Source organism: Geotrypetes seraphini, chromosome 3 (assembly GCF_902459505.1).
Source record: "Geotrypetes seraphini chromosome 3, aGeoSer1.1, whole genome shotgun sequence".
In the NCBI taxonomy this organism is placed as follows: domain Eukaryota; kingdom Metazoa; phylum Chordata; class Amphibia; order Gymnophiona; family Dermophiidae; genus Geotrypetes; species Geotrypetes seraphini.
In genome coordinates, this window is record NC_047086.1 from 65,829,418 (window position 1) to 65,850,594 (window position 21,177).

The 21,177-nt window shown below is 47.2% G+C and overlaps 1 protein-coding gene across 11 annotated transcripts in view; it reads left to right on the forward strand.

Annotated features, from left to right (window-relative positions):
- Positions 1–21,177, forward strand: part of DST (dystonin) — an 883,569-nt gene that overhangs the window by 808,590 nt on the left and 53,802 nt on the right. For all 11 annotated transcript variants that reach the window (XM_033936420.1, XM_033936427.1, XM_033936422.1 and 8 more), the window contains 3 exons: positions 7,190–7,384; positions 8,166–8,294; positions 20,110–20,253. In XM_033936420.1, the coding sequence (XP_033792311.1) occupies positions 7,190–7,384; positions 8,166–8,294; positions 20,110–20,253 (468 nt within the window). The remainder of the gene's footprint in view (positions 1–7,189; positions 7,385–8,165; positions 8,295–20,109; positions 20,254–21,177) is intronic.

Here is a 21,177-nt window from a genome sequence, read left to right on the forward strand (position 1 = left end):
GTGTCTCTCTTCTGTTGTTTTAACAGTGTTTCTTATGTGTTCATTTTGTCTTTCTGATTATTATTAATTATAATCTGCAACTGGCCAATATTCAGAATGAGATAACTTGTCTGGGAACGTCTGCTGACTAGTTAATAGAGAATGACACGGTGACAAAATTTATCACCGTTCCCATCCCTGCGGATAACCGCAGGAAACCATCTTATCCCAGGACAAGCAGGCAGGTATTCTCACTAGTGGGTGATGTCATCAGACAGAGCCCCAGTACGGACGTCTCACAAGCACGTGTTGCTTGTAGAAACTTAAAGTTTCTAGATGCCCGCACCGCGCATGCGCCGGTGCCTTCCTGCCCGGAGATCCGGGCGTGTCTCCTCAGTTCTTTCTTTTCCGCGGAGCTGAGAAGTTCAACTTCTTCATGCGCTAGCTGAATTCAGTTAAATTTGCCTTCCTTGTCCGCGTTTTCGCTTTCTTTTAATTACAGTTAACAGTACTTTTCTTTTTCAGTTTAAAAAAAAAAAAAAAAAAGAAGATTATTTCCTCCGGCGGGTCGAACGGGCCGGCCACGTGGCTCAGGCCCACTGGCTTTGACCTCGCGGCGGAGATTTTCCGGCCTATGTCCCGGCCAATCACCGGGTTTAAAAAGTGCAGCAAGTGCCAACGCGCGATTTCACTCACGGACCCTCACTGGCGCTGTTTGCAGTGTTTGGGCCCTGACCACATCCCGAAATCGTGCAGGCCTTGCTCTACCCTTACGGCACGCTCATTCAAGCGGCGTTGCCTATTGTGGGAATCGATGTTCAAGATGGACGCAACTAAGGATCCCTCAGCCTCCACTTCATCTGATACCTCCCCGGTTCGGGCGAAACCGGTATCGACCCCTCCTGCATCGAGTGTGGTGAAACCGGCATCGCTCAACCCGACACCATCCACGAGCTCGACGTCGGTGCCTGCCCCGGTCTCCTCGGTTCAGGTACCTCTTCCTTCCACAGTGCCACCAGTGGTCATCAAAGTGCCGAAAGCTACTAAGCAGAAGCACTCGGCCTCGAAGGAGCGCGATGTCCGTGCAGGAGGACCCCCTTTCGGTGCGGATCCCTCCTTATCGGCTTCGCTACGGTCCGTGCTGGAAGCTCAATTCGTTGAGCTCATGCAGACCATCGGACCCGGGCTCATCGCTGCCATACAGGGTGACCTCCCGGTACCGGTCCAAAGGGGCGGTCCGCCCCCTCCCCCTCCCCCGCACCGTTCGACCTCGACAACCGACGAGGACGAACGGGGGAGGGCGGCGATGCCCACGCGGCAAGCCTCGCTTACCGATATGCCGCCATTAGAACCCATTACGCCTCCGCGCCAACATGGGACCAGACCTCCGATCGATACTCGAAGCCCTGGGCATAGTCAGGAAGAGTTCTTCCGTACTCCTTACCAGACTTGGGTAGCATCGCAAGAACCCGCATCGCAAACCCAGTTGCGATCCACCGCTTCCAGCCCTATCCACTTGGGGGCCTCGGGAGACCATGCGATGCACAGACGATCCCGATCCCCGTCTCGCCACCGAGACGGGCACCGATCGAGACACTCATCCTGGCACTCCTCACGCCATTCGGAGGTGTCACCGCAGAAAAAACTGCAACGTAGGGGATACTCCTCATCAGAGGTGTCCCCTCCGGGGGGCCCAGAGTACGAGGAGACATCGGTGCCCGATTCTCCTTGCCACTCCCCGATGTCCATGGACCTGGAGGCCTCCTCCTCCTCCAGCCCGTCCCACAGACCGACGCTGGCGGAACAATTGTCCTTCTCATCATTCCTCCGACAAATGGCGGATGATCTGGATGTGACCCTTGACACGGGCTCCCGATACTCCAAAGAGTATCTGGACACCATGCATTTACCTAACCCTCCAACGGAGTCGCTTCGGCTCCCCTTGCACAAATTACTGGACCAGACCTTCATGCAGTGCTTCGAAACACCGTATTCCATACCGGCGATCCCCAGCAAACTCGATGCTCGATACCGCATCGTGCACCATAAAGGGTTTGAGGGCCCTCAACTCTCCCACCAATCCCTACTGGTCGAGTCCTCTCTTAAACGCTCTCATCCCTCCCAGGTCTACGCCTCTGTACCGCCGGGCCGAGAGGGGAGAACGATGGACAAATTTGGTAGAAAATTCTACCAAAACTCCATGATGGCGTCACGGGTGCTAAACTACAATTTCTTTTCTCTTCCTATCTGGAGTTCTTCTTGCCGGTGCTCCGCAAGTTCACTCCGTTCATAGACAACCAAGCTCGATTCGAGTTCGAGGAAGTGGTAGCCTCCCTCTCCCAATTACGCCTCCAGCTGATGCAATCCTCCTTCGATGCATTCGAACTCTCGGCACGCGCCGCCGCAAGCGCGGTAGCTATGCGTCGCCTGGCATGGCTCCGTACAATCGATATGGACCCCAACCTCCAGGACAGACTCGCCAACGTACCATGTGCTGGAGCTGACCTGTTCGATGAGTCTATCGAAACTGTTACCAAGAAGCTGTCGGATCATGAAAAATCTTTTCAATCCATCCTGCGGCCCAAACCCAAACCTCAACAGTCTCGACCTTCCAGGCCACCCCTGATTTACCAGCGGCGTTACATGCCCAGACAAACGCCTGCTGCGAGACAGCCTGCGAAGAGACAACCTCCCCAGAAGTCTCAGCAAAAACCTCAGCCACCGGCTGCACCTAAGGCTCCCCAGCCCTTTTGACGCCCCTCCCGGGAGCATAACCTCGGCCTCTCCCATAGGGGGCCGCCTCCATCTTTTTTACCATCGATGGGAGGCCATAACCACGGACCTATGGGTCCTCACCATCATCAGAGAAGGATACTCTCTTCAATTCCTCCGGGTCCCCCCGGACCATCCTCCAAGAGAGTATCCTTCAAGCTCGACGCAGACCGCCCTTCTTCTTCAGGAAGTCCAAACCTTACTTCAGCTTCGGGCTGTCGAGCCGGTCCCGTTAGACCAATTGAACCGAGGGTTTTACTCCCGGTACTTCCTCGTCCCGAAGAAAACGGGCGACCTGCGACCCATTTTAGACCTTCGGGCCCTCAACAAGTTTCTGGTCAAAGAGAAGTTTCGCATGCTGACTTTGGCTTTTCTATACCCCCTCCTCGAGCAGAACGACTGGTTATGCTCCCTGGATCTCAAGGAGGCCTACACTCACATCCCCATTCACCCGGCCTCCCGAAAGTTCCTCAGATTTCGGGTGGGAAATCTGCACCTACAGTACCGAGTGCTACCATTCGGCCTATCTTCGTCCCCCAGAGTCTTCACAAAGTGCCTGGTGGTAGTGGCCGCAGCACTCCGGGACAGGAGTCTACAGGTGTTCCCATACCTCGACGACTGGCTCATCAAGGCCCCGTCAGCCCCAGAGGTCACTTCGGCGGCCTTGGCTACAACCTACTTCCTCCAAAATTTGGGCTTCGAGATCAACTTTTCCAAGTCTCATCTACAACCCTCCCAGTCCCTCCCCTTCATCGGAGCGGTCCTGGACACCACCCGACTCCGAGCATTCCTGCCCCTGCAACGCATGGAGTCCCTTCTTCATCTCTGCCAGGCGGTGTCTACTCGCCAAACTCTACCGGCGAGACAACTGATGGTGCTCCTGGGCCATATGGCCTCCACAGTACACGTGACACCCTTTGCCAGACTCCACCTCAGGATCCCCCAGTGGACCCTGGCATCACAGTGGAATCAGACGTCCGATCCACTATCCAAACACATCTCAGTCACACCTGCTCTTCGGCAGTCTCTACTTTGGTGGATGACCTCTTCGAATCTATCCAGAGGTTTGCTGATGCACTCTCCCCCCCATCAGAAAGTCCTCACAACCGATTCGTCGAATTATGCATGGGGGGCCCACCTGGATGGTCTCCGCACCCAAGGATTCTGGACCAGTGCGGAAAGACTACACCAAATCAATCTACTGGAACTCAGAGCCATCTTCAATGCGCTCCAAGCTTTCCAACATCTACTTCATGACATGGTAATCCTCATTCGCACAGACAATCAGGCCGCCATGTATTATATCAACAAGCAAGGAGGCACGGGCTCGGCCCTCCTTTGCCAGGAAGCTCTACGAGTCTGGGACTGGGCGGTGCGCCACAACGCCCTACTCAGAGCAGTATACATCCAGGGGGAGAACAACGTCTTAGCAGACAAACTGAGCCGTCTGCTACAACCGCACGAATGGACTCTCCATTCCAGCCCCCTTCACCAAATCTTCACGCAATGGGGGACGCCTCAGATAGACCTCTTTGCGGCTCCCCACAACTCCAAACTGCCTCAGTTTTGCTCCAGGATCTACACTCCTCATCGCCTCGAGGCAGATGCTTTTCTACTGAACTGGGGGAAACGATTTCTATATGCGTTCCCACCATTCCCGCTGATCCAGAAGACTCTGGTCAAGCTGAAACTCGAACGGGCCACCATGATTCTAATAGCTCCTCGGTGGCCCAGACAACCTTGGTTCTCCCTCCTACTCCAACTCAGCAGCAGGGAACCAGTACCACTTCCAGTGTTTCCTTCACTGCTTACTCAACATCAAGGATCACTACTTCATCCCAACCTGCAGTCTCTCCACCTGACAGCTTGGTTCCTCTCAACGTAACCCCTCACCAATTCTCACAAGACGTGAGGGAGGTCTTGGAAGCTTCCAGGAAGCCCGCCACTCGACAATGCTACTCCCAGAAATGGACCAGATTCTCCTCATGGTGTGTTTCTAAGTCAAAGGAACCTCAGCGAGCTTCCTTATCCTCCGTGCTGGACTATCTCCTACACCTATCTCAATCTGGGCTCAAGTCCACATCCATACGAGTCCACCTGAGCGCTATTGCGGCGTTCCACCAGCCCCTACAAGGGAAACCCCTCTCGGCCCATCCAGTGGTCGCCAGATTTATGAAAGGACTCTTCCATGTTAACCCTCCTCTCAAACCACCCCCAGTAGTTTGGGACCTCAATGTAGTCCTTTCCCATCTCATGAAGCCCCCGTTTGAACCACTCAACAGGGCCCCTCTTAAGTACCTCACCTGGAAAGTGCTTTTTCTTGTAGCCCTTACGTCCGCTCGCAGAGTCAGCGAACTCCAGGCATTGATGGCGGATCCACCATTCACAGTATTCCATCATGACAAGGTGGTCCTACGCACTCACCCGAAATTCCTGCCTAAGGTGGTCTCCGAATTCCATCTCAACCAATCCATTGTACTTCCAGTATTCTTCCCTAAGCCCCATTCTCACCACGGAGAATCGGCCCTTCACACTCTAGACTGTAAACGTGCCTTGGCTTTCTACCTGGATCGCACCAAGCCACACAGAACCACCCCTCAACTTTTTGTCTCCTTCGATCCTAACAAGTTGGGAAGACCCGTATCGAAGCGCACCATCTCTAATTGGATGGCGGCTTGTATCTCTTTCTGCTATGCCCAGGCTGGATTATCACTTCCTTGTAAGGTCACAGCCCATAAGGTCAGAGCAATGGCAGCCTCAGTAGCATTCCTCAGATCAACACCAATCGAGGAAATTTGTAAGGCTGCCACCTGGTCCTCGGTTCACACATTCACCTCACATTATTGTCTGGATACTCTCTCCAGACGGGATGGACAGTTTGGCCAAACAGTATTGAAAAATTTATTCTCTTAAGTCGCCAACTCCCCCTCCATCCCACTGAGGTTAGCTTGGAGGTCACCCACTAGTGAGAATACCTGCCTGCTTGTCCTGGGATAAAGCAATGTTACTTACCGTAACAGTTGTTATCCAGGGACAGCAGGCAGCTATTCTCACGTCCCACCCACCTCCCCTGGGTTGGCTTCTCAGGCTAGCTACCTGAACTGAGGAGACACGCCCGGATCTCCGGGCAGGAAGGCACCGGCGCATGCGCGGTGCGGGCATCTAGAAACTTTAAGTTTCTACAAGCAACACGTGCTTGTGAGACGTCCGTACCGGGGCTCTGTCTGATGACATCACCCACTAGTGAGAATAGCTGCCTGCTGTCCCTGGATAACAACTGTTACGGTAAGTAACATTGCTTTCATGTCATTCTTTAAAGAGAGAGTGAAGAATCAGAGTATGAATGGGCACAACCATTGACCCTCAAGCCTGAGGTTGAAATAGACACTAAAGAATGACACTGAATTGTTTCCCACGGTTATCTGCAGGGACGGGAACGGTGATGAATTGTGCCACTATGTCATTCTCTACTGGTTAACTTGCTTCTTTGGTAGCTATCCAGTCATTTGCAGCAACACTTAACCAGTTAATGGCACTGAAAATGACATGGTAGCGCTGTGGTATTCCACTAGATCCTCCCAAAAACTGAAACTGTCATTCCCCTCTGCAAAAGGTATATCCCGCGTAGGAAAACTAGGAACATCCCTCCCCTTTAGAGCCACAGAACTCTGGAACACCCTCACATCCCCGCTCAGAATTTCAAGCTCCCTCCAATCCTTCCGCAAACACCTGAAAACTTGGCTCTTTTCAAAAATCTAACACATCCCGCTCTTTGGTACCCTGTCCCTCTTTATCTTCCTAGCTCCTTTCCTATAACCCTTCATTGTAGCTCCTTTTCAACCTAACCCTGTAAACCGTGCCGAGCTCTACGCTTGTGGAGATGGTGCAGTATACAAACCTAAAGTTTAGCTTAGTTTAGTGGTGAAAGCCATCCAAGTCGGGGGTGTTTCAGGGGCATAGTCCAATTAGCTCCCAATATTCAGAGCAAACTAGCCATGTTTAGTGCTTAAATAGGGCCCCATAGAAAGCCGCCAAATCTTTTTGCAGCCCATGGTCAGTTAAGTCTGAATATTGACTTAACTGGGCATGCACTAGACAGCTATTAAAATACTGGAAATTCAGTGCCAAAGCCCACACAAGGTCTGACATTGGCACCAGTGGTGGACAGAAAAACGCTGTCTGCTACCGGCTGAATATTGGCTGGATAATGTATTTTGCAAACAATGGAAGCTTGCTTGTTTGACCAGTGTGTGTTTTGCATCTACTGTGGAATAATGGAATAGAGATTAGAAACTTGATTATTGAAGACTATAAATCACTCTCAGTGGTGAATACCAGAATGCCACTCTCTTTGTGGTAATGAAGATTTATTGAAAGATTTTCTCTTGGTTGCGTTATTTAAGAAAAATGCTAATTTAAATGTGCTTGTGGCTTTAAGGTTTTCCAAAAGGAGTTGGGGAAGAGAACCAGCAGTGTGCAGGCCCTCAAGCGTTCAGCCCGAGATCTTATTGAAAGTAGCCATGATGACTCTTCTTGGGTAAAAGTTCAAATGCAAGAGCTAAGCAATCGCTGGGAGACTGTGTGTACATTGTCTGTGTCCAAGCAAACTCGTCTGGAACAAGCACTCCGTCAAGTAAGTCAGTGAGACATGGCAGCAAGTTGGTAACCTCAAACTCAGAGAAAGCATGCCGCTAGGTGTGATTCTGTAAACAGCACCTAGTAGTTGAATAGCAACTGCATGGAGCTACTTAGGTGCTGTTTATAGAATCTGGCCCCAAATACCCATGGTGGCCAGTATTTTTTAGAAAATGCTGACTTATACATGTTGATTTTATTGAATTCATATTTCACAGGCTTGTCCAAATTCAGTCTCTGAATTCAGGATATCTCTCATAAATATGTATCAAAAAAACGCAAGTCCACTGATCATTCAAAACAACATCCTGAAAAAGTAATCTTTTAAAAAATATAATGTGTTCAGATCCATTACTTATCTTTAAAGTGTGACAGGCAGTTCTTCTACCTCATGGCATGCCCCGCCATCTGGATATCAACACCTTTTTTAAACTTGCAACACACAAACTCAAGGACTTCCCCCAACTCAAGTTTTGCTGTTTTTTGGCTTCTTCAGGAAGGGACACTCAATCCGGCATTTACTCCTCATCAAGCAAGTGTTGCTTCAAATGCTCTACTTCTGCCTGGGCTATTAGGTTTCCTAAAGATATTAGCCATTCATATAGTTATAAAACATGGTCCTGTATAGTACTGAGGTTTTCTTGGAATATTAATGTGTTTTGTAGTTCTTTGAGGCTATTGACTCAAATTCTTTGGTACAGCTTGCAATTTTTCAGAGGAAGACTCTGTATCCATGGTATTCCCAATATCTCCCTTAACAAATTAATGTTTTCTCGTAGGCAGAGGAATTCCGCACCACGGTGCATGCTTTGCTGGAGTGGCTAGCTGAGGCTGAGCAGACCCTTCGCTTCCATGGAGTCTTCCCAGAGGATGAGGATGCTCTGCGTGCCTTGATAGATCAACACAAGGCAAGCAAAACTGTGAAAGGGACAACCAACTTTCAGAGGGATGATCCTGCCAAATTTATTTTCTGTTTTGCATACTTTGGATAGCATTTAAGATGAAGCTTAATTTCCATTATGTCAGTGCCAGACCAATCCAGAACCTGTGGGTTATGTCTGTCAACCAGAATACAAGCAAACATACAGGCAGACATAACCCCAGGACAAAAATGTACATACCATCTCAAAAAGACTTTTCCGGGTATAGGGATGGGATATTTTATAAAAAGCAAAAATAATTAAAAATTGTTATGCAGCGTTCACTGAAGGGTGCATCAATTGAGAATTGGTCGCGTGAATTAACTGTGGGCTCCTTTTACAAAGGCGCATTGGCGGTTTAACGAGCGTAATACCACGCGCTAAAACACCGGCTGCGCTAGCAGCTACCACCTCCTCTTGAGCAGGCGATAGTTTTAGGCCAGCGCGGGGGTTAACGCGTGATGAAAATTCGCATGCATTAACCCCGCTAGTACAGCTTGATAAAAGGAGTCCTGTGTCTATAACTGATGATCAATGGAGAGTTATATTCCTCAAGCGCCTCCAATGTTGTCAATCTGCTTCTATGAAACAATCTCTATTTTTTATGGTTAGACACGTAGAATTGACTCCTGTTAGATTAAATAAGCTTAACTCTGAATATTCCCCTTTATGGTGGTCTTGTGATCATGAAAAAGGCACACTAGATCATATGTTATTTTACTGTCCCTTGTTTCATGATTTTTGGCAACAGGTATGGAGTCATGTTCAAACATTGTTACATATGGATATTTCCTTGAAATGCGGGTGTAATTTTCAATCTCTTTGAAGCTTCTGCTGATATGACTAGTGATAATAAGAGATTAATAGCAATACTTACTGCTATTGCAATTCAAACCATTTAAAAAAACATGGAAAGATGCGTCTTTGTTATCTTTTCAATTTTGGTGGAACTCAGTTTGCTTAATTGGTAAATATGAGGAAATCATAATGGAAAAGAGAGGCAAGAAGGTTGTGGTTACCTATATAAGAATATGTAGACAATGGTTGAGTGTTATAGATAGATAGATAGATAGATATGAATGTATGTATGTGCGTCTGTATGGTTTTTCACTCTCTGCAAATGGGAGGGTTTGGGGATAGTTCTTCTTAGAACTATCCCCAAACCTTTGCATTGTGATGTTATAGTTTATAAACAAGGTTTTCAGAATTTATACTCTCTCCTGTTTGAATGTATGTTTGAATGTATGTTATTATATAAAATTTCAATAACATTTTGGAACTTAAAAAAAAAAAAGAAACACCGTGAGGCATTGGCTACTCTGAATGTGGTGGATTGCTGGAGGTGGCTACATCCTTCGGTTAAGGACTATACTTACTTTTCGGGAATCCATTCCTCATATTCTAGAATTGATTATGTTTTTGTGGAGCGGGGACTACTCCGGAGGGTGGAGTCCGCGGGGATTGAGTCCCTTACGTGGTCGGATCATGCCCCGGTGTGGTTGCGGATCCAGGGGGTGGGTGGAGGCTCGGGACAGAAATTCTGGCGTTTTAATGATAGTCTGCTAGATGACCCGGAGGTGGGCACACAGATTGAAGGGTGGATACAAGAATATTTGGGTGTGAATGTGGAGTGTGGAGCCTCGTTGGAAGCGGTCTGGGAGGGGTTGAAGGCAACCCTTAGGGGCAGATTGATTGCCCTGTCGTCGGCCCGGCAGCGTAAACGACGGGAGGATGCGGCGGTCCTGTTGGGTGTGATTGGTAGGTTGGAGTGTATGCATAAGCGTTGTCCTTGGGATGCGGAGCTGCGGGAGCGCTTGTTTCAGGCACGTCGGGATCTCCAGGCTTTAGACTTGGACAGATTGCACCATAACTTACAGCTTCTCCAACAGAGATATTTTGAGTTTTCTAACAAAGCTAGTCAACTGGTTGCCCATCGTCTTAAGGTGCGACAGACACGTAACCAGATTTTTTCGCTTCGGGCGGCCTCTGGGGAATTGTTACAGACTGAGGATGCTATCCGTGCCCGTTTTGTGGAATATTATTCCCAACTCTATACTCCGGAAGCACCGGGGTCCTCACAGGACCAGGACGCTTATCTAGCTTCTGCAGCGTTGCCCCGGATAGCACAGGCTGATGTGGCGCGGTTGGACCGCCCTCTTACGTTGATTGAGGCTCGTGGAGCGCTGCGTTCTATGAAGCTTGGTAGGTCACCTGGGTTGGACGGTTTTACCGTTCGGTACTACAAACGTTTTCAGGATCTGTTGCTACCTCCTCTGTTGCGTTTTCTTAACTCTTTACAAGGGAATGGTGCCCTTCCTTATTTCATGCGCTTGGTGGGTGTGACAGTGTTGGCTAAGGAGGGGAAGGATCCCCTTCAATGTGCTTCCTACAGGCCGATATCCTTGTTGGGGGTTGATACTAAGATCTTTACACGGATTTTGGCGGACAGATTGATGAGCTGGATTCCCCGGCTGATCCATCCAGATCAGTCGGGTTTTGTGGTGGGCAGACAAGTGGGTGATAATACTCGTCGGGTTTATGATTTGTATGACCGGGCCGGAGGGGGGTGCGGGAAACGGTGTTTTTGTCTATCGATGCTGAGAAGGCGTTCGATAGGGTATCTTGGCCTTTCTTATTTCGGGTCCTGGAGTCGGTGGGTTTGGGTCCACGAATGCGGGATTGGATTCGGGTTCTATATACTGGACCTCTTAGTTGTATCAAGGTGAATGGGGGTTATTCGGAGACTTTCTCTCTGGCAAGGGGAACACGTCAGGGGTGTCCTCTTTCCCCGCTCCTTTTCGCTTTGACGGTGGAACCCCTGGCGCAGCGAGTGTGGATGAATCAGGATATCAAGGGGGTTACGGTGCCGGGAAGGGATTATAAGTTGGCTTTGTTTGCGGATGATATTTTGTTTACGGTGGAAGACCCTACCACTTCCCTACCGGTTATATTACGGGAGCTGGATATGTATGGTGAGGTGTCAGGATTCTGGGTCAATGTTGGCAAATCAGAGCTCCTTAATATTAACTTGCCTGCTGATCAGGTATCCTATCTCCGAGACCGGTATCCGTTTCGGTGTGTTCAGCGCTCTTTGCGATATCTTGGAGTTTATTTTGGACTGCCGGGAGTGGATTTATATGACCTTAATTTTCCTCCGCTCTTTCGGCGTATTCGCCAGGATTTGCTCAATTGGAAAGATTTGTATTTTTCTTGGTTGGGTCGGGTAGCCATTGTGAAGATGATGATTCTGCCTCGTCTGTTGTTCTTATTCCAAGTATTACCTCTTTGGGTGGGTAGGAGAACGTTGGAGGGGGTTCAAAGACATATCTTTAATTTTATTTGGGCTGGTCGGCGGCCCAGAGTAAGTAGGAAGGTCTTATGTATGGGGAGAGGGGATGGGGGGTTGGGGGTCCCTGATGTGGTAAAATATTATCAGGCTGCTCAGCTGCGCGCCCTTTTAGAGTGGAGGACGCAGACGCCGAAACAGTGGGTGGACATTGAGCAAAGCTTAAGTGATGGGGTGCCTTTGTTGCATCGGCCGTGGGTGCCTGGTAGGGTGCGACTAGTGGGGGAGGTATCCTCGGTTGCGACTTCTCTGAGGGTTTGGAATCAAACCCGAGCCAGTTTATTGTGGCGTAGGCGGCATTCCTGGTACACACCGTTGAGACATAATCCTGACTTTCCTCCGGGAAGGGATAGGGGAGTGTTTGCTGACTGGGAGTCTCGGGGCTTAGTCTGTGTGGGACAGTTGTGGGATCCGGTTCTGGGCAGTATTAGGCCCTTCGCAGAACTCAGGGGCAAGTTTGAGTTTGGAGTACGGGATCTGTTCCCCTACCTACAAGTTCTCCATTATATCAAGACTTCGGGCCTTCTGGGGGACTTGAGGGGTGGTAAGACGCCCTTTGAGCTGCTATTGGGCCCAGTGCTCCGGAAGGGAGTTCTTTCTGCGGTATACAGGTGTCTTAATTGTCGGGGGGCTCCCCTTCCCTACATGAGGGCCTGGGAGGGTGATTGTGGTTCTGCTATCTCCTGGGACACTTGGGGTGACATCTGGTCGGAGATTTCCTCGGCGGGTGTTGCTGCTTTGCTGATCGAGAATGGATACAAGGTCCTCTTTCGTTGTGGCTCGTTGGCAGGGAGGTGCGAGTGTTCTATGTTGGAGGGGTTGTGGGGAGGTGGGTACCTACTTTCATATGTGGTGGCAGTGTGGGCAGGTGTGTGGATTCTGGACTGAGGTCTTTGTTCGGGTGTCCCGGATCCTGGATGTCCAGATACCGGCCGATTGGCGACACGCCTTGTTGTTTTGGCATCAACTGGACCTGGCTTGGGGTGACTCTTTGTTTTGTAAGTTGGCATTCACTGCTGCTCGATTAGCCATTGCCTGTTTGTGGAATCAGGCGCTCCCTCCCACATGGGCCCTGGTGGAGCAACGTTTGCTTAATTGGCAGAACCTTTATCACTTAACGGCCTTGCGACATGGTAAACTACATGGCTATGCTCATATTTGGCGTAGTTTTTGGGCTTCCATGGGGATTTGTGGCAGGGGTGGCCAAGGGCTTTGAGTTGGCCTTGGAGTTGGAATGGATGGCGATGCTTGGGGGGATCCCATAACCATATTCCTTTTCAATTTTTGGTTTTTGTTTGGAATTGACTGTTTCTCAACCATATTTTGAGCTGTAGGTATTGAGTTTTGTCCCTGGGGGGTGGGCGGGGGGGGGTATTAGCTGTGTTTTGGTGGGTATTTTAGCTGGTTCTTATTAGTTTGTAGGACTTGCACATGTCTATGATATTGTTGATATTAACCGTGTGGGTTATTTTGGAGTGTGGTACTTTGCTCCATGTATTTTCTGTTCTTGCATTTCCTGTGAAATGGTAATGTTTGGAGTGTTTTTCAATAAAAGCCTTTCATTTAAAAAAAAAAAAAAAAAAGAAACACAAGGTGGAAAAAAAGCCTCAAATTAACTTAGCAGAAACTTATACCAAGTAACTTACGGCTGCCTTAAATCATTTCATAGGCATTAAAAAACTTCATCTTTAAACCATTCAAAATCTCAAAAGTGAATGTAAGCCATCCAGGAGCTCGAAATATGGACTTAGCCATTGGCATGGGACTTGGGCTGTTGGCATATCACTGCTGTTGGTCCTCTATATCTATTTTCAATTCCAGACGTTGTCCCATGCACACTCTCCGACAAGGGTCCTTGTTTCACCAAACATTTGACTGCTTCAGGGGTTAATAATAGTCATCTCATCGTTCAGCAGCTCAGCAGTTACTTGGTGTAAGTTGCTGCTACTTTAATTTGAGGCTTATTTCTCCATCTTGGTATTTAATTGACATATTCTCAAGCGGTGTGAACAATTGCCCTTAACATTGGAAACTTATCGCCAGATGAATGTTTTCAGGAGAGGATTTTTTTTTGTACAATTTCTCACTCGAATGGCTGGCTTTGTCTTCTTTTAAAAGTGCAAGGAAGCACGTGTAGCCTATAAAAACTGATAGTGAGAAACAAATGTGTTCAAGTTTGAGCAAAGCCGAAAGTGCAAAAACACAGCAGTGCCATTCTTCCTCACTTAAATATGAGCCTTTCATGTGAAAACAATTTTTGAAATGCTTATATTTAAAGACACAGATGAATGGCACCAATGTGTGCTTGCACTTCCGGTCTTGCCTGGGCATGCATACGAAATGTGCTTACCATGAAACTCTTGTGCATTATGCTTCAGGCATGTTCCTCCTTGCTTTTGGTTTCATAGCATTCATATACAGTGGTACCTCGGTTTACGAGTGCACCGGTTTGCGAGTGTTTTTCAAGACGAGCAAAACATTCGCAAAATTGGTGCCTCACAAACCGAGCTTGCCTCGATGTACGAGCACCTCCCCCCCCCCCGCGCGATCCGGCACCCCCCCCCCCACGCTGCGATCTAGCACCCCCCACCCACCCGAGCACTTCGCTTACCCTCCATCTGGCACCCGGCACCAATGCACAGGACATGCCGGTGCCGGTGCCCGAAGATCTGCAGTCCTTTTTGCTGGGCCTTGAGTATCTGCGCATGCTCAAGGCCTTCGAGTTCCCGCTCGGAGAGACTGGGAACTCGGAGGCCTTGAGCATGCACAGATGCTCAAGGCCCAGCAAAAAGGACTGCAGATCTTCGGGCACCGGCATGTCCTGTGCGTTGGTGCCGGTGCCGGGTGCCAGATTGAGGGTAAGCGAAGTGTTCGGATGAGTGGGGGGATGCCGGATCGTGGCAGGGGGGGAATCCGGATCACGCGGGGGGGGGGCCTTCTTGAGCGGGGGGAGCAATGCCAGTTCTCGGGGGGGATAGAGCAGTGCTGCTGGCCTTGGGGGATGGGGTGGGGGTGGGAACGAATCAAGCGAGTTTCCCTTACTTTCTTTGGGGAAACTCGCTTTGATATACGAGCAATTTTGTTTACGAGCATGTTTCTGGAACGAATTATGCTTGTAAACTAAGGTTCCACTGTAATTTGAATACCATTTGCTCTGAGCACTACAGAGCTAAGTTTATGTGCTTTTGTTTCACTAAGGGTTCTGTGCTGGACCTTTGAGCATCAGGGCTCAGGAACACTTGGAATAAGAATCTTTTTCTGTTTATAAAACATGCTTTGAATGCATAAAGAGTTAATTTATAACTCACCTCCATACACCACAAACATATGAGGCCATTTTCATACTACCGTATAAGTGCAATGTCCATGCCTATTTTTTACCTTTTTCACCAGTTTGCAAAGTGGAACGCCATGGCTGGATATACCGTGTTTCCCGGAAAATAAGACAGTCATATTAATTTAGGTCCAAAAAACACACTAGGGCTTATTTTCAGATTTGTCTTATTTTTTTCATGTACAACAATCATCTCTCCCTTCCTCTCCTCCACCTCAATTCTTCCTCTTTCCTTTCTGTCCCCCCCCCATGTGCAGCAGCATTCCTCCTCTCTTACCCATTCCCTTGTGCAGCAGAACCCCACCAATCCTCCCACTATGAGACTGACATACCTTCGCTCCGAGGCCTCCAAAAGGAACAGGGGTGGGGGGTTGCTGAATCGATGAATCCAATTTTTTCAGCAAATCAGGCAGCACTACTGCCAGGGATAGAGTTAGGGATCTTAACTGGGGCTTATTTTTGGGATATTAGGAGCATCTTTAAAAATCATGCTAGGGCTTATTTTTGGGATAACAGGGTATTTACGGGGAAACGGGGCATTTACCTACACACAGAAACAATTTTTTTTTTTATTACCCATTTTTGAGGTAAAGTCCTTTGGAAATTACTTTTTATCAAAGGCCTTTATAGCATCTAATGAAAAATAGAAGCCAGAGATTTAGAACTTTTTGTTTGATGTAATACATTAATTAATCTTCTGACATTGCTGACCCCATAACAGCGCTGTATAACTCTCTTGTCCGAGTGGATGATAAGGGGATAAGTTTCAAACAAGCACAAACATATACGTTCACAAAAAGTTCAGTGTCCACTGCTACACTTAAATGTGCAGATAAATCACAATATACAAAATATAGGATACAAAAATATATAGTGAAATTATATAAAGGATTGCTGTAATTATCTAATGTTAATACAAATGGTATCTTATAAACCGCTATATCTCGTACTGGATTCAAAGCAGTTTACAAAAGATTACAAAAATTTCCGTAGGGTGTTTTAAGAACAAAAAATCTGAAATTATTAATACTATTACTTTTTAAGGGCCTCTTTTACAAAGCCGTTTAGCGCAGGCAGCTGCAGTAACTGTCCCGAAGCCCATAGGGATTTAAAGGACTTTGAGCTCATAGCCACGTGGCAGCTGCTAGTGCAGCTTTGTAAAAAAAAAAAAAAAAAAAAAAAAAAAGGGGTGGTAAGTGTGGCATATTGTGATTTATTAACTATGCACTTTAAGGCCGACTACTGCGATAAAAGCTCTGACATATAGGAATTCCACAGAGCTTTTACAGCTGCGGCTGGTGATAAAAAAAACCCCTAATGCGCCTTGATAAAAGGTGCCTAAGTGTGGTATGGATACTGAACTTTTTGTGCTGTTGTCTGAGGAATAGAATTAGTTAATTGTGGTGTTTACCAAAATGAGCAAAAGCATTTTGTAAAGCTTTAATGATCAATACTTAACAGAGTGTTGCTCCATAATTTGCACACATCAAAATGGTACCTCCATTTTTTTTTTCCGTATAACTGCAATTGACATTTCATAGGAGGTTGCTGGAAACTTATCTTTATCAAAATCTTAATAAACACTTTCACTAGTACAGGGACAAAATGATCAGATCTAGGGCTAGATGAACAGAGCTCCAGCAACCCACTGGAAACAGTGAGTTTCATTTTCTGGTGATGTTCAGCACAAATAGCATGCAAATTATATGCACACTATTTGTGCTGAGTACCTGGTGAAAGGGGGAGGAACTGTGCACAAGAGCTGATTGTTAGGCACAGCTCTTGTGTCCCAGTACAGTACAAGGGTGTGATCACAGAGCTCTGGCAAGCAACACCAACCCCCCCCCCAAAAAAAAAAAAACCACCTTTCAACCGCAGCTGGAGATTCTTTTGCTGTGGCCCGCTCTGAAGTCTTTCTTTTTTGAGTTTTACTGTGATTTGGATGCAGCTGTTATGTGTGTGTCCCTTGCCTATGCTCAGGATATAGTTGTTAGTCATGGGACATACATGCACAAAATAGTTCCTAAATTAAATTAAAGAAAAATGGTCCTGCTAAAGCTACGGACAGCTCCAGCCAGCTGGAAAAGCTTCAATGGTAAGAGGTGGTCATTTCCTACTGTATATTACACAGAGTGCTCATTTTAATACTAATAAGCTCCTTGTAATGCATTTGCATAAGATTCTCGGTGTCTGCTACCGCAGTCGGTAAAAGCCAACAAGAACCCTTTTAAGCATTCTTGAGTTCTCTACCCCTGCTCTAAGGACTGGCAAGATGCATGCAACTTTTTCCATGTGAGTGAAAAGTTCTAAAATTTTTTTTGTGTCAGCAACAAGTTCTAAAAAACAATTTTCCAGATCTGCATGTATTGTTGTGAGTAACCAGGTCAAATCCTAGAATGTATGAGTGATTGCTCACATGCTCAGCTCAAAAGCTAGACTGGCTACAACCAACCTCACTCAAACAGTATGCTTTTGAACATCTGCCCCATAGTTTGGTAAGATTTTGCAGGCAAAAAAATTGGGGCCTTCTTCTTCATTTCACTTTAAAGTTTTAAAAATTTCTTGTACATAATTCTGTTAAAGCAGTGGTTCCCAAACCTGTCCTGGAGGACCCCCAGGCCAGTCGGGTTTCCAAGATAGCCCTAATGAATATACATGGAGCAGATCTGCATTCCTGGCATCTCCATTATATGCAAATCTCTGTCATGCATATTCATTAGGGCTATCTTGAAAACCTGACTGGCCTGAGGGTCCTCCAGGACAGGTTTGGGAACCACTGTGTTAAAGTCAAAAGGCCTTTCCAGCCATTCTTCCACCTCCTCGGACAGTTTGGATAAGTATAGGACATCTAACCTGTGAGAAATAGCCTCTTGTCTAACTCTGTCATAAGAAACATAAAGAGCATGTTAAATTTAGCAAAGGACTTGGTCATTTTTATCAGAATCAGATAAAATAGTTCCATCATCTTTAATCAGACTAGCCATTCGCATCTTTGCTTTAGTTTTATTTAAATTGCCATATCAAAATGTTTTAGGTTTATTTTCATTCTCTAATGGCATTTTATCAACTTTAAATAATAAGCTGCACACAAACTCTCTAAGGAATTAAGCCCTCCTCTAAGTAAAATAAGAGATGAAAGTGTTATCAGTTTGTTTACGGAATGTTCTCAGTGTGAAAGTTGTGCTTTAAGAGCCAAGATTTTCTCCTTTCTTTATTTTTAAAAGATATCAAAATAGGGCTTATCTGTCCCCTGATTACAGCTGTGGCTGCCCCCACCCTTCGCCAAGTAAAATTTGTCAGTGTTAGGATTTTGATTAAAGCTTAAATATTCTTCCCATGCTGGAACCACTTGAGCTTAATATTCTGGATTGGACAGCCATTCATAGATCATACTAACTAGAGTTTCTACAAGCATTGACCCCCTATGTTCATTGACAGGTATGCATGAAATTAGTATTGAATCAACAATACAAGAGCATGAAGTATGCTAGCAGAGACAAACTAGAAATCAACTCTTGCATATGTTTGAAACAGAGAAAAATATAGGCAAATAAAGACCATATGGCCTATCAAGTCTGCCTATCCATGCCATCTACTATCCCTTCCTCTCCCTTTGAGATCCAATGTTCTTTCCTCAAGCATTCTTGAATTCAGATACATTTTTCGTCTCCAGCACCTCCACCACACCAGGAGGCTGTTTCATACATTCATTACCCTTTCTGTGAAAAAGCATTTTCTGAGGTTTCTTCTGAATCTACCCTCTTTTCACCTTCATTCTATGCCCCCTCTTTCCAGAACTCCCTTTCAATTGAAAAAGACTCTCCTCATGTGCATTTATGCCACGTAGGTATTTAAACATCCCTGTCATATTCTCTGCCACCTTTCCTCCAAAGTATACATATTTAAATTTTTAAGTCTGTCCTTATACCCTTAGGCTTGGATTCTATATAGGATGCCCAGGAAGGGCGTCCTATACAGAATCAGGCCTATAATAAACCCAATTCTGTAACATATATCCATGTTACAGATTCCGGTTACAGAACTGGGTTAGTCTAGTTGCGACCACTACACTTATCGCGGCAAGGGATCTCCCTGCCGCGATAGGTATAGCGGCTGCCTGTCCCCCCCCCCCTGGATGATCGCTGGCATGAGGGTGCCCAATCCCTCCTGCTTGGAAGGCTGACGCCCCCCCAGATCACCGGCAGGAGGGTGCCCAACCCCTCCTGCCGGAGGACTCCCCTCCCCCTCAATTGCTGGCAGGAGGATGCCCAACCCCTCGTGCCGAAGGACTCCCCTCCCCCTCGATTGCTGGCAGGAGGGTGCCCAACCCCTCATGCCGGAGGACGCCCCCCCCTCCAGACCTCCCCCCCACTAACCTTTAATCGTTGAAATTAGGCAGGCCCAACCCTTTCCAGCCCATCCCCGATAAGTGGGCCTGCCTCATTTTGACAAGGTGAGCCTGCCAGCCGGACAGTTGGAAAACCCATCCTTCCATCCAACGATTAAAGGTTAGTGGGGTGGAGGTCCAGAGGAGGGGTGTTAGCGCAGGGGGGGGGGGAGTCTGGAGAGGGGCATCCTCCAGCAGGAGGGGTTGGGCACCCTCCTGCCGGCGATTGGGGGGGGGGTTGGTCGGCCTTCTGGCAGGAGGAGTTGGGCACCTTCCTGCCGGCAATTGTCGGGTGGGAGGTCTGGCTGCCGCTATACCTAGCGCGACAGAGAGATCCCTTGCCACGATTGTAAGCATCTCCTGCTCTACTAGGGAGACACGTAAGGCCTTGAGTAAATTTTTTCAAAAAGGTACTACATAAATCCATAAATAAATAAGATCTGGCAATTTATTGTACTGCTTTTCCAATAGGGCTCTGAGTACTGTGCATGTAGTTTGAACACTGTGGCCACTATCAGTATTATATGTTGCTTAAATAATTACCAAAATGATTTTTATGACTGAGTGTTTTGTGTTTGTTTTTTGTGGGGGGTGGGGGTTCGCATCTCTAATTCAGGTTATGAATGATAACGTCTGCTTGCCAGATACAGTGCAAGCAGTTTGTCCTAGTGGCTCTTTCTGTAGGTTCTTTTATCTGCCTCCAACCTCTTAATTGAAATCAGTGTTCTTGCTTTAGGAGTTCATGAAGAAACTGGAAGAAAGGAGGGCTGGAGTAAATAAAGGGGCAGGTATGGGGGAAGCCCTGCTGACGATTTGCCATCTAGACTCCATCACTACTATCAAACACTGGATAACCATCATCAGAGCCAGATTTGAGGAGGTGAGCATTACTGCATCATGAGCTACAGCCACCTTCTCCTGTGGTCATGCTGAGTTTTGCTGCCAGTAAACCTGTTTTTTACATGTGGGGTAAATTACAGAGCTGTAGAGAGATCTTTGAAGTATCAGGCTGGCAGATGTGAACCTGAATGTTTCAGAAATATTCAATCTAGCTGGATGGGCTAGGATTAGGGACTGTCTACAAAGAGTGCGATTATACAAGCAACAATGAGAAAACAAAGAAAGCAAGTGATTATGTACATTGAAAATATGTGGGGGGGTTTCTAAATCTGCACAGCTACAAAAAATGTTGCAGTGGTTTGTGAGAAAAAGAATCTCCCAAGCCCCAAGAAGGAAACAGTGTTCAGGGAGAGAGACTGCCCACAAAGACAATTAGAGTAGAACAACTACTCGCTTAAGATAATCCAATAAATGAAGGATAATTTATGAAGAGAGCCCTCAGTCACACAACCAACCTCCGACCTCCGGAGGAAACGGCTGCCACTGATTTGCACCTAGAAGATGTCAACTGTGAAACATCCTAGGGCTCTCTGTGAATTTAGTGCTGAATAACACAAAAGTGCTGTGGTGCAAACAAATCAAAAACGTGCACTGCAAGCAGTCTCTCCCCCTGAACCAGGGGGGCAAAAGATGCAAGTGTCCAAATTCAATCTATTGAAGCCAAAAGAAGATACTTAGCTTCTCTGGTAAGCAGTCAGCAAGTCACCAAACGTCGGACGTTTGGTGACTTGCTGACTGCTTACCAGAGAAGCTAAATATCTTCTTTTGGCTTCAATAGATTGAATTTGGACACTTGTATCTTTTGCCCCCCTGGTTCAGGGGGAGAGACTGCTTGCAGTGCACGTTTTTGATTTGTTTGCACCACAGCACTTTTGTGTTATTCAGCACTAAATTCACAGAGAGC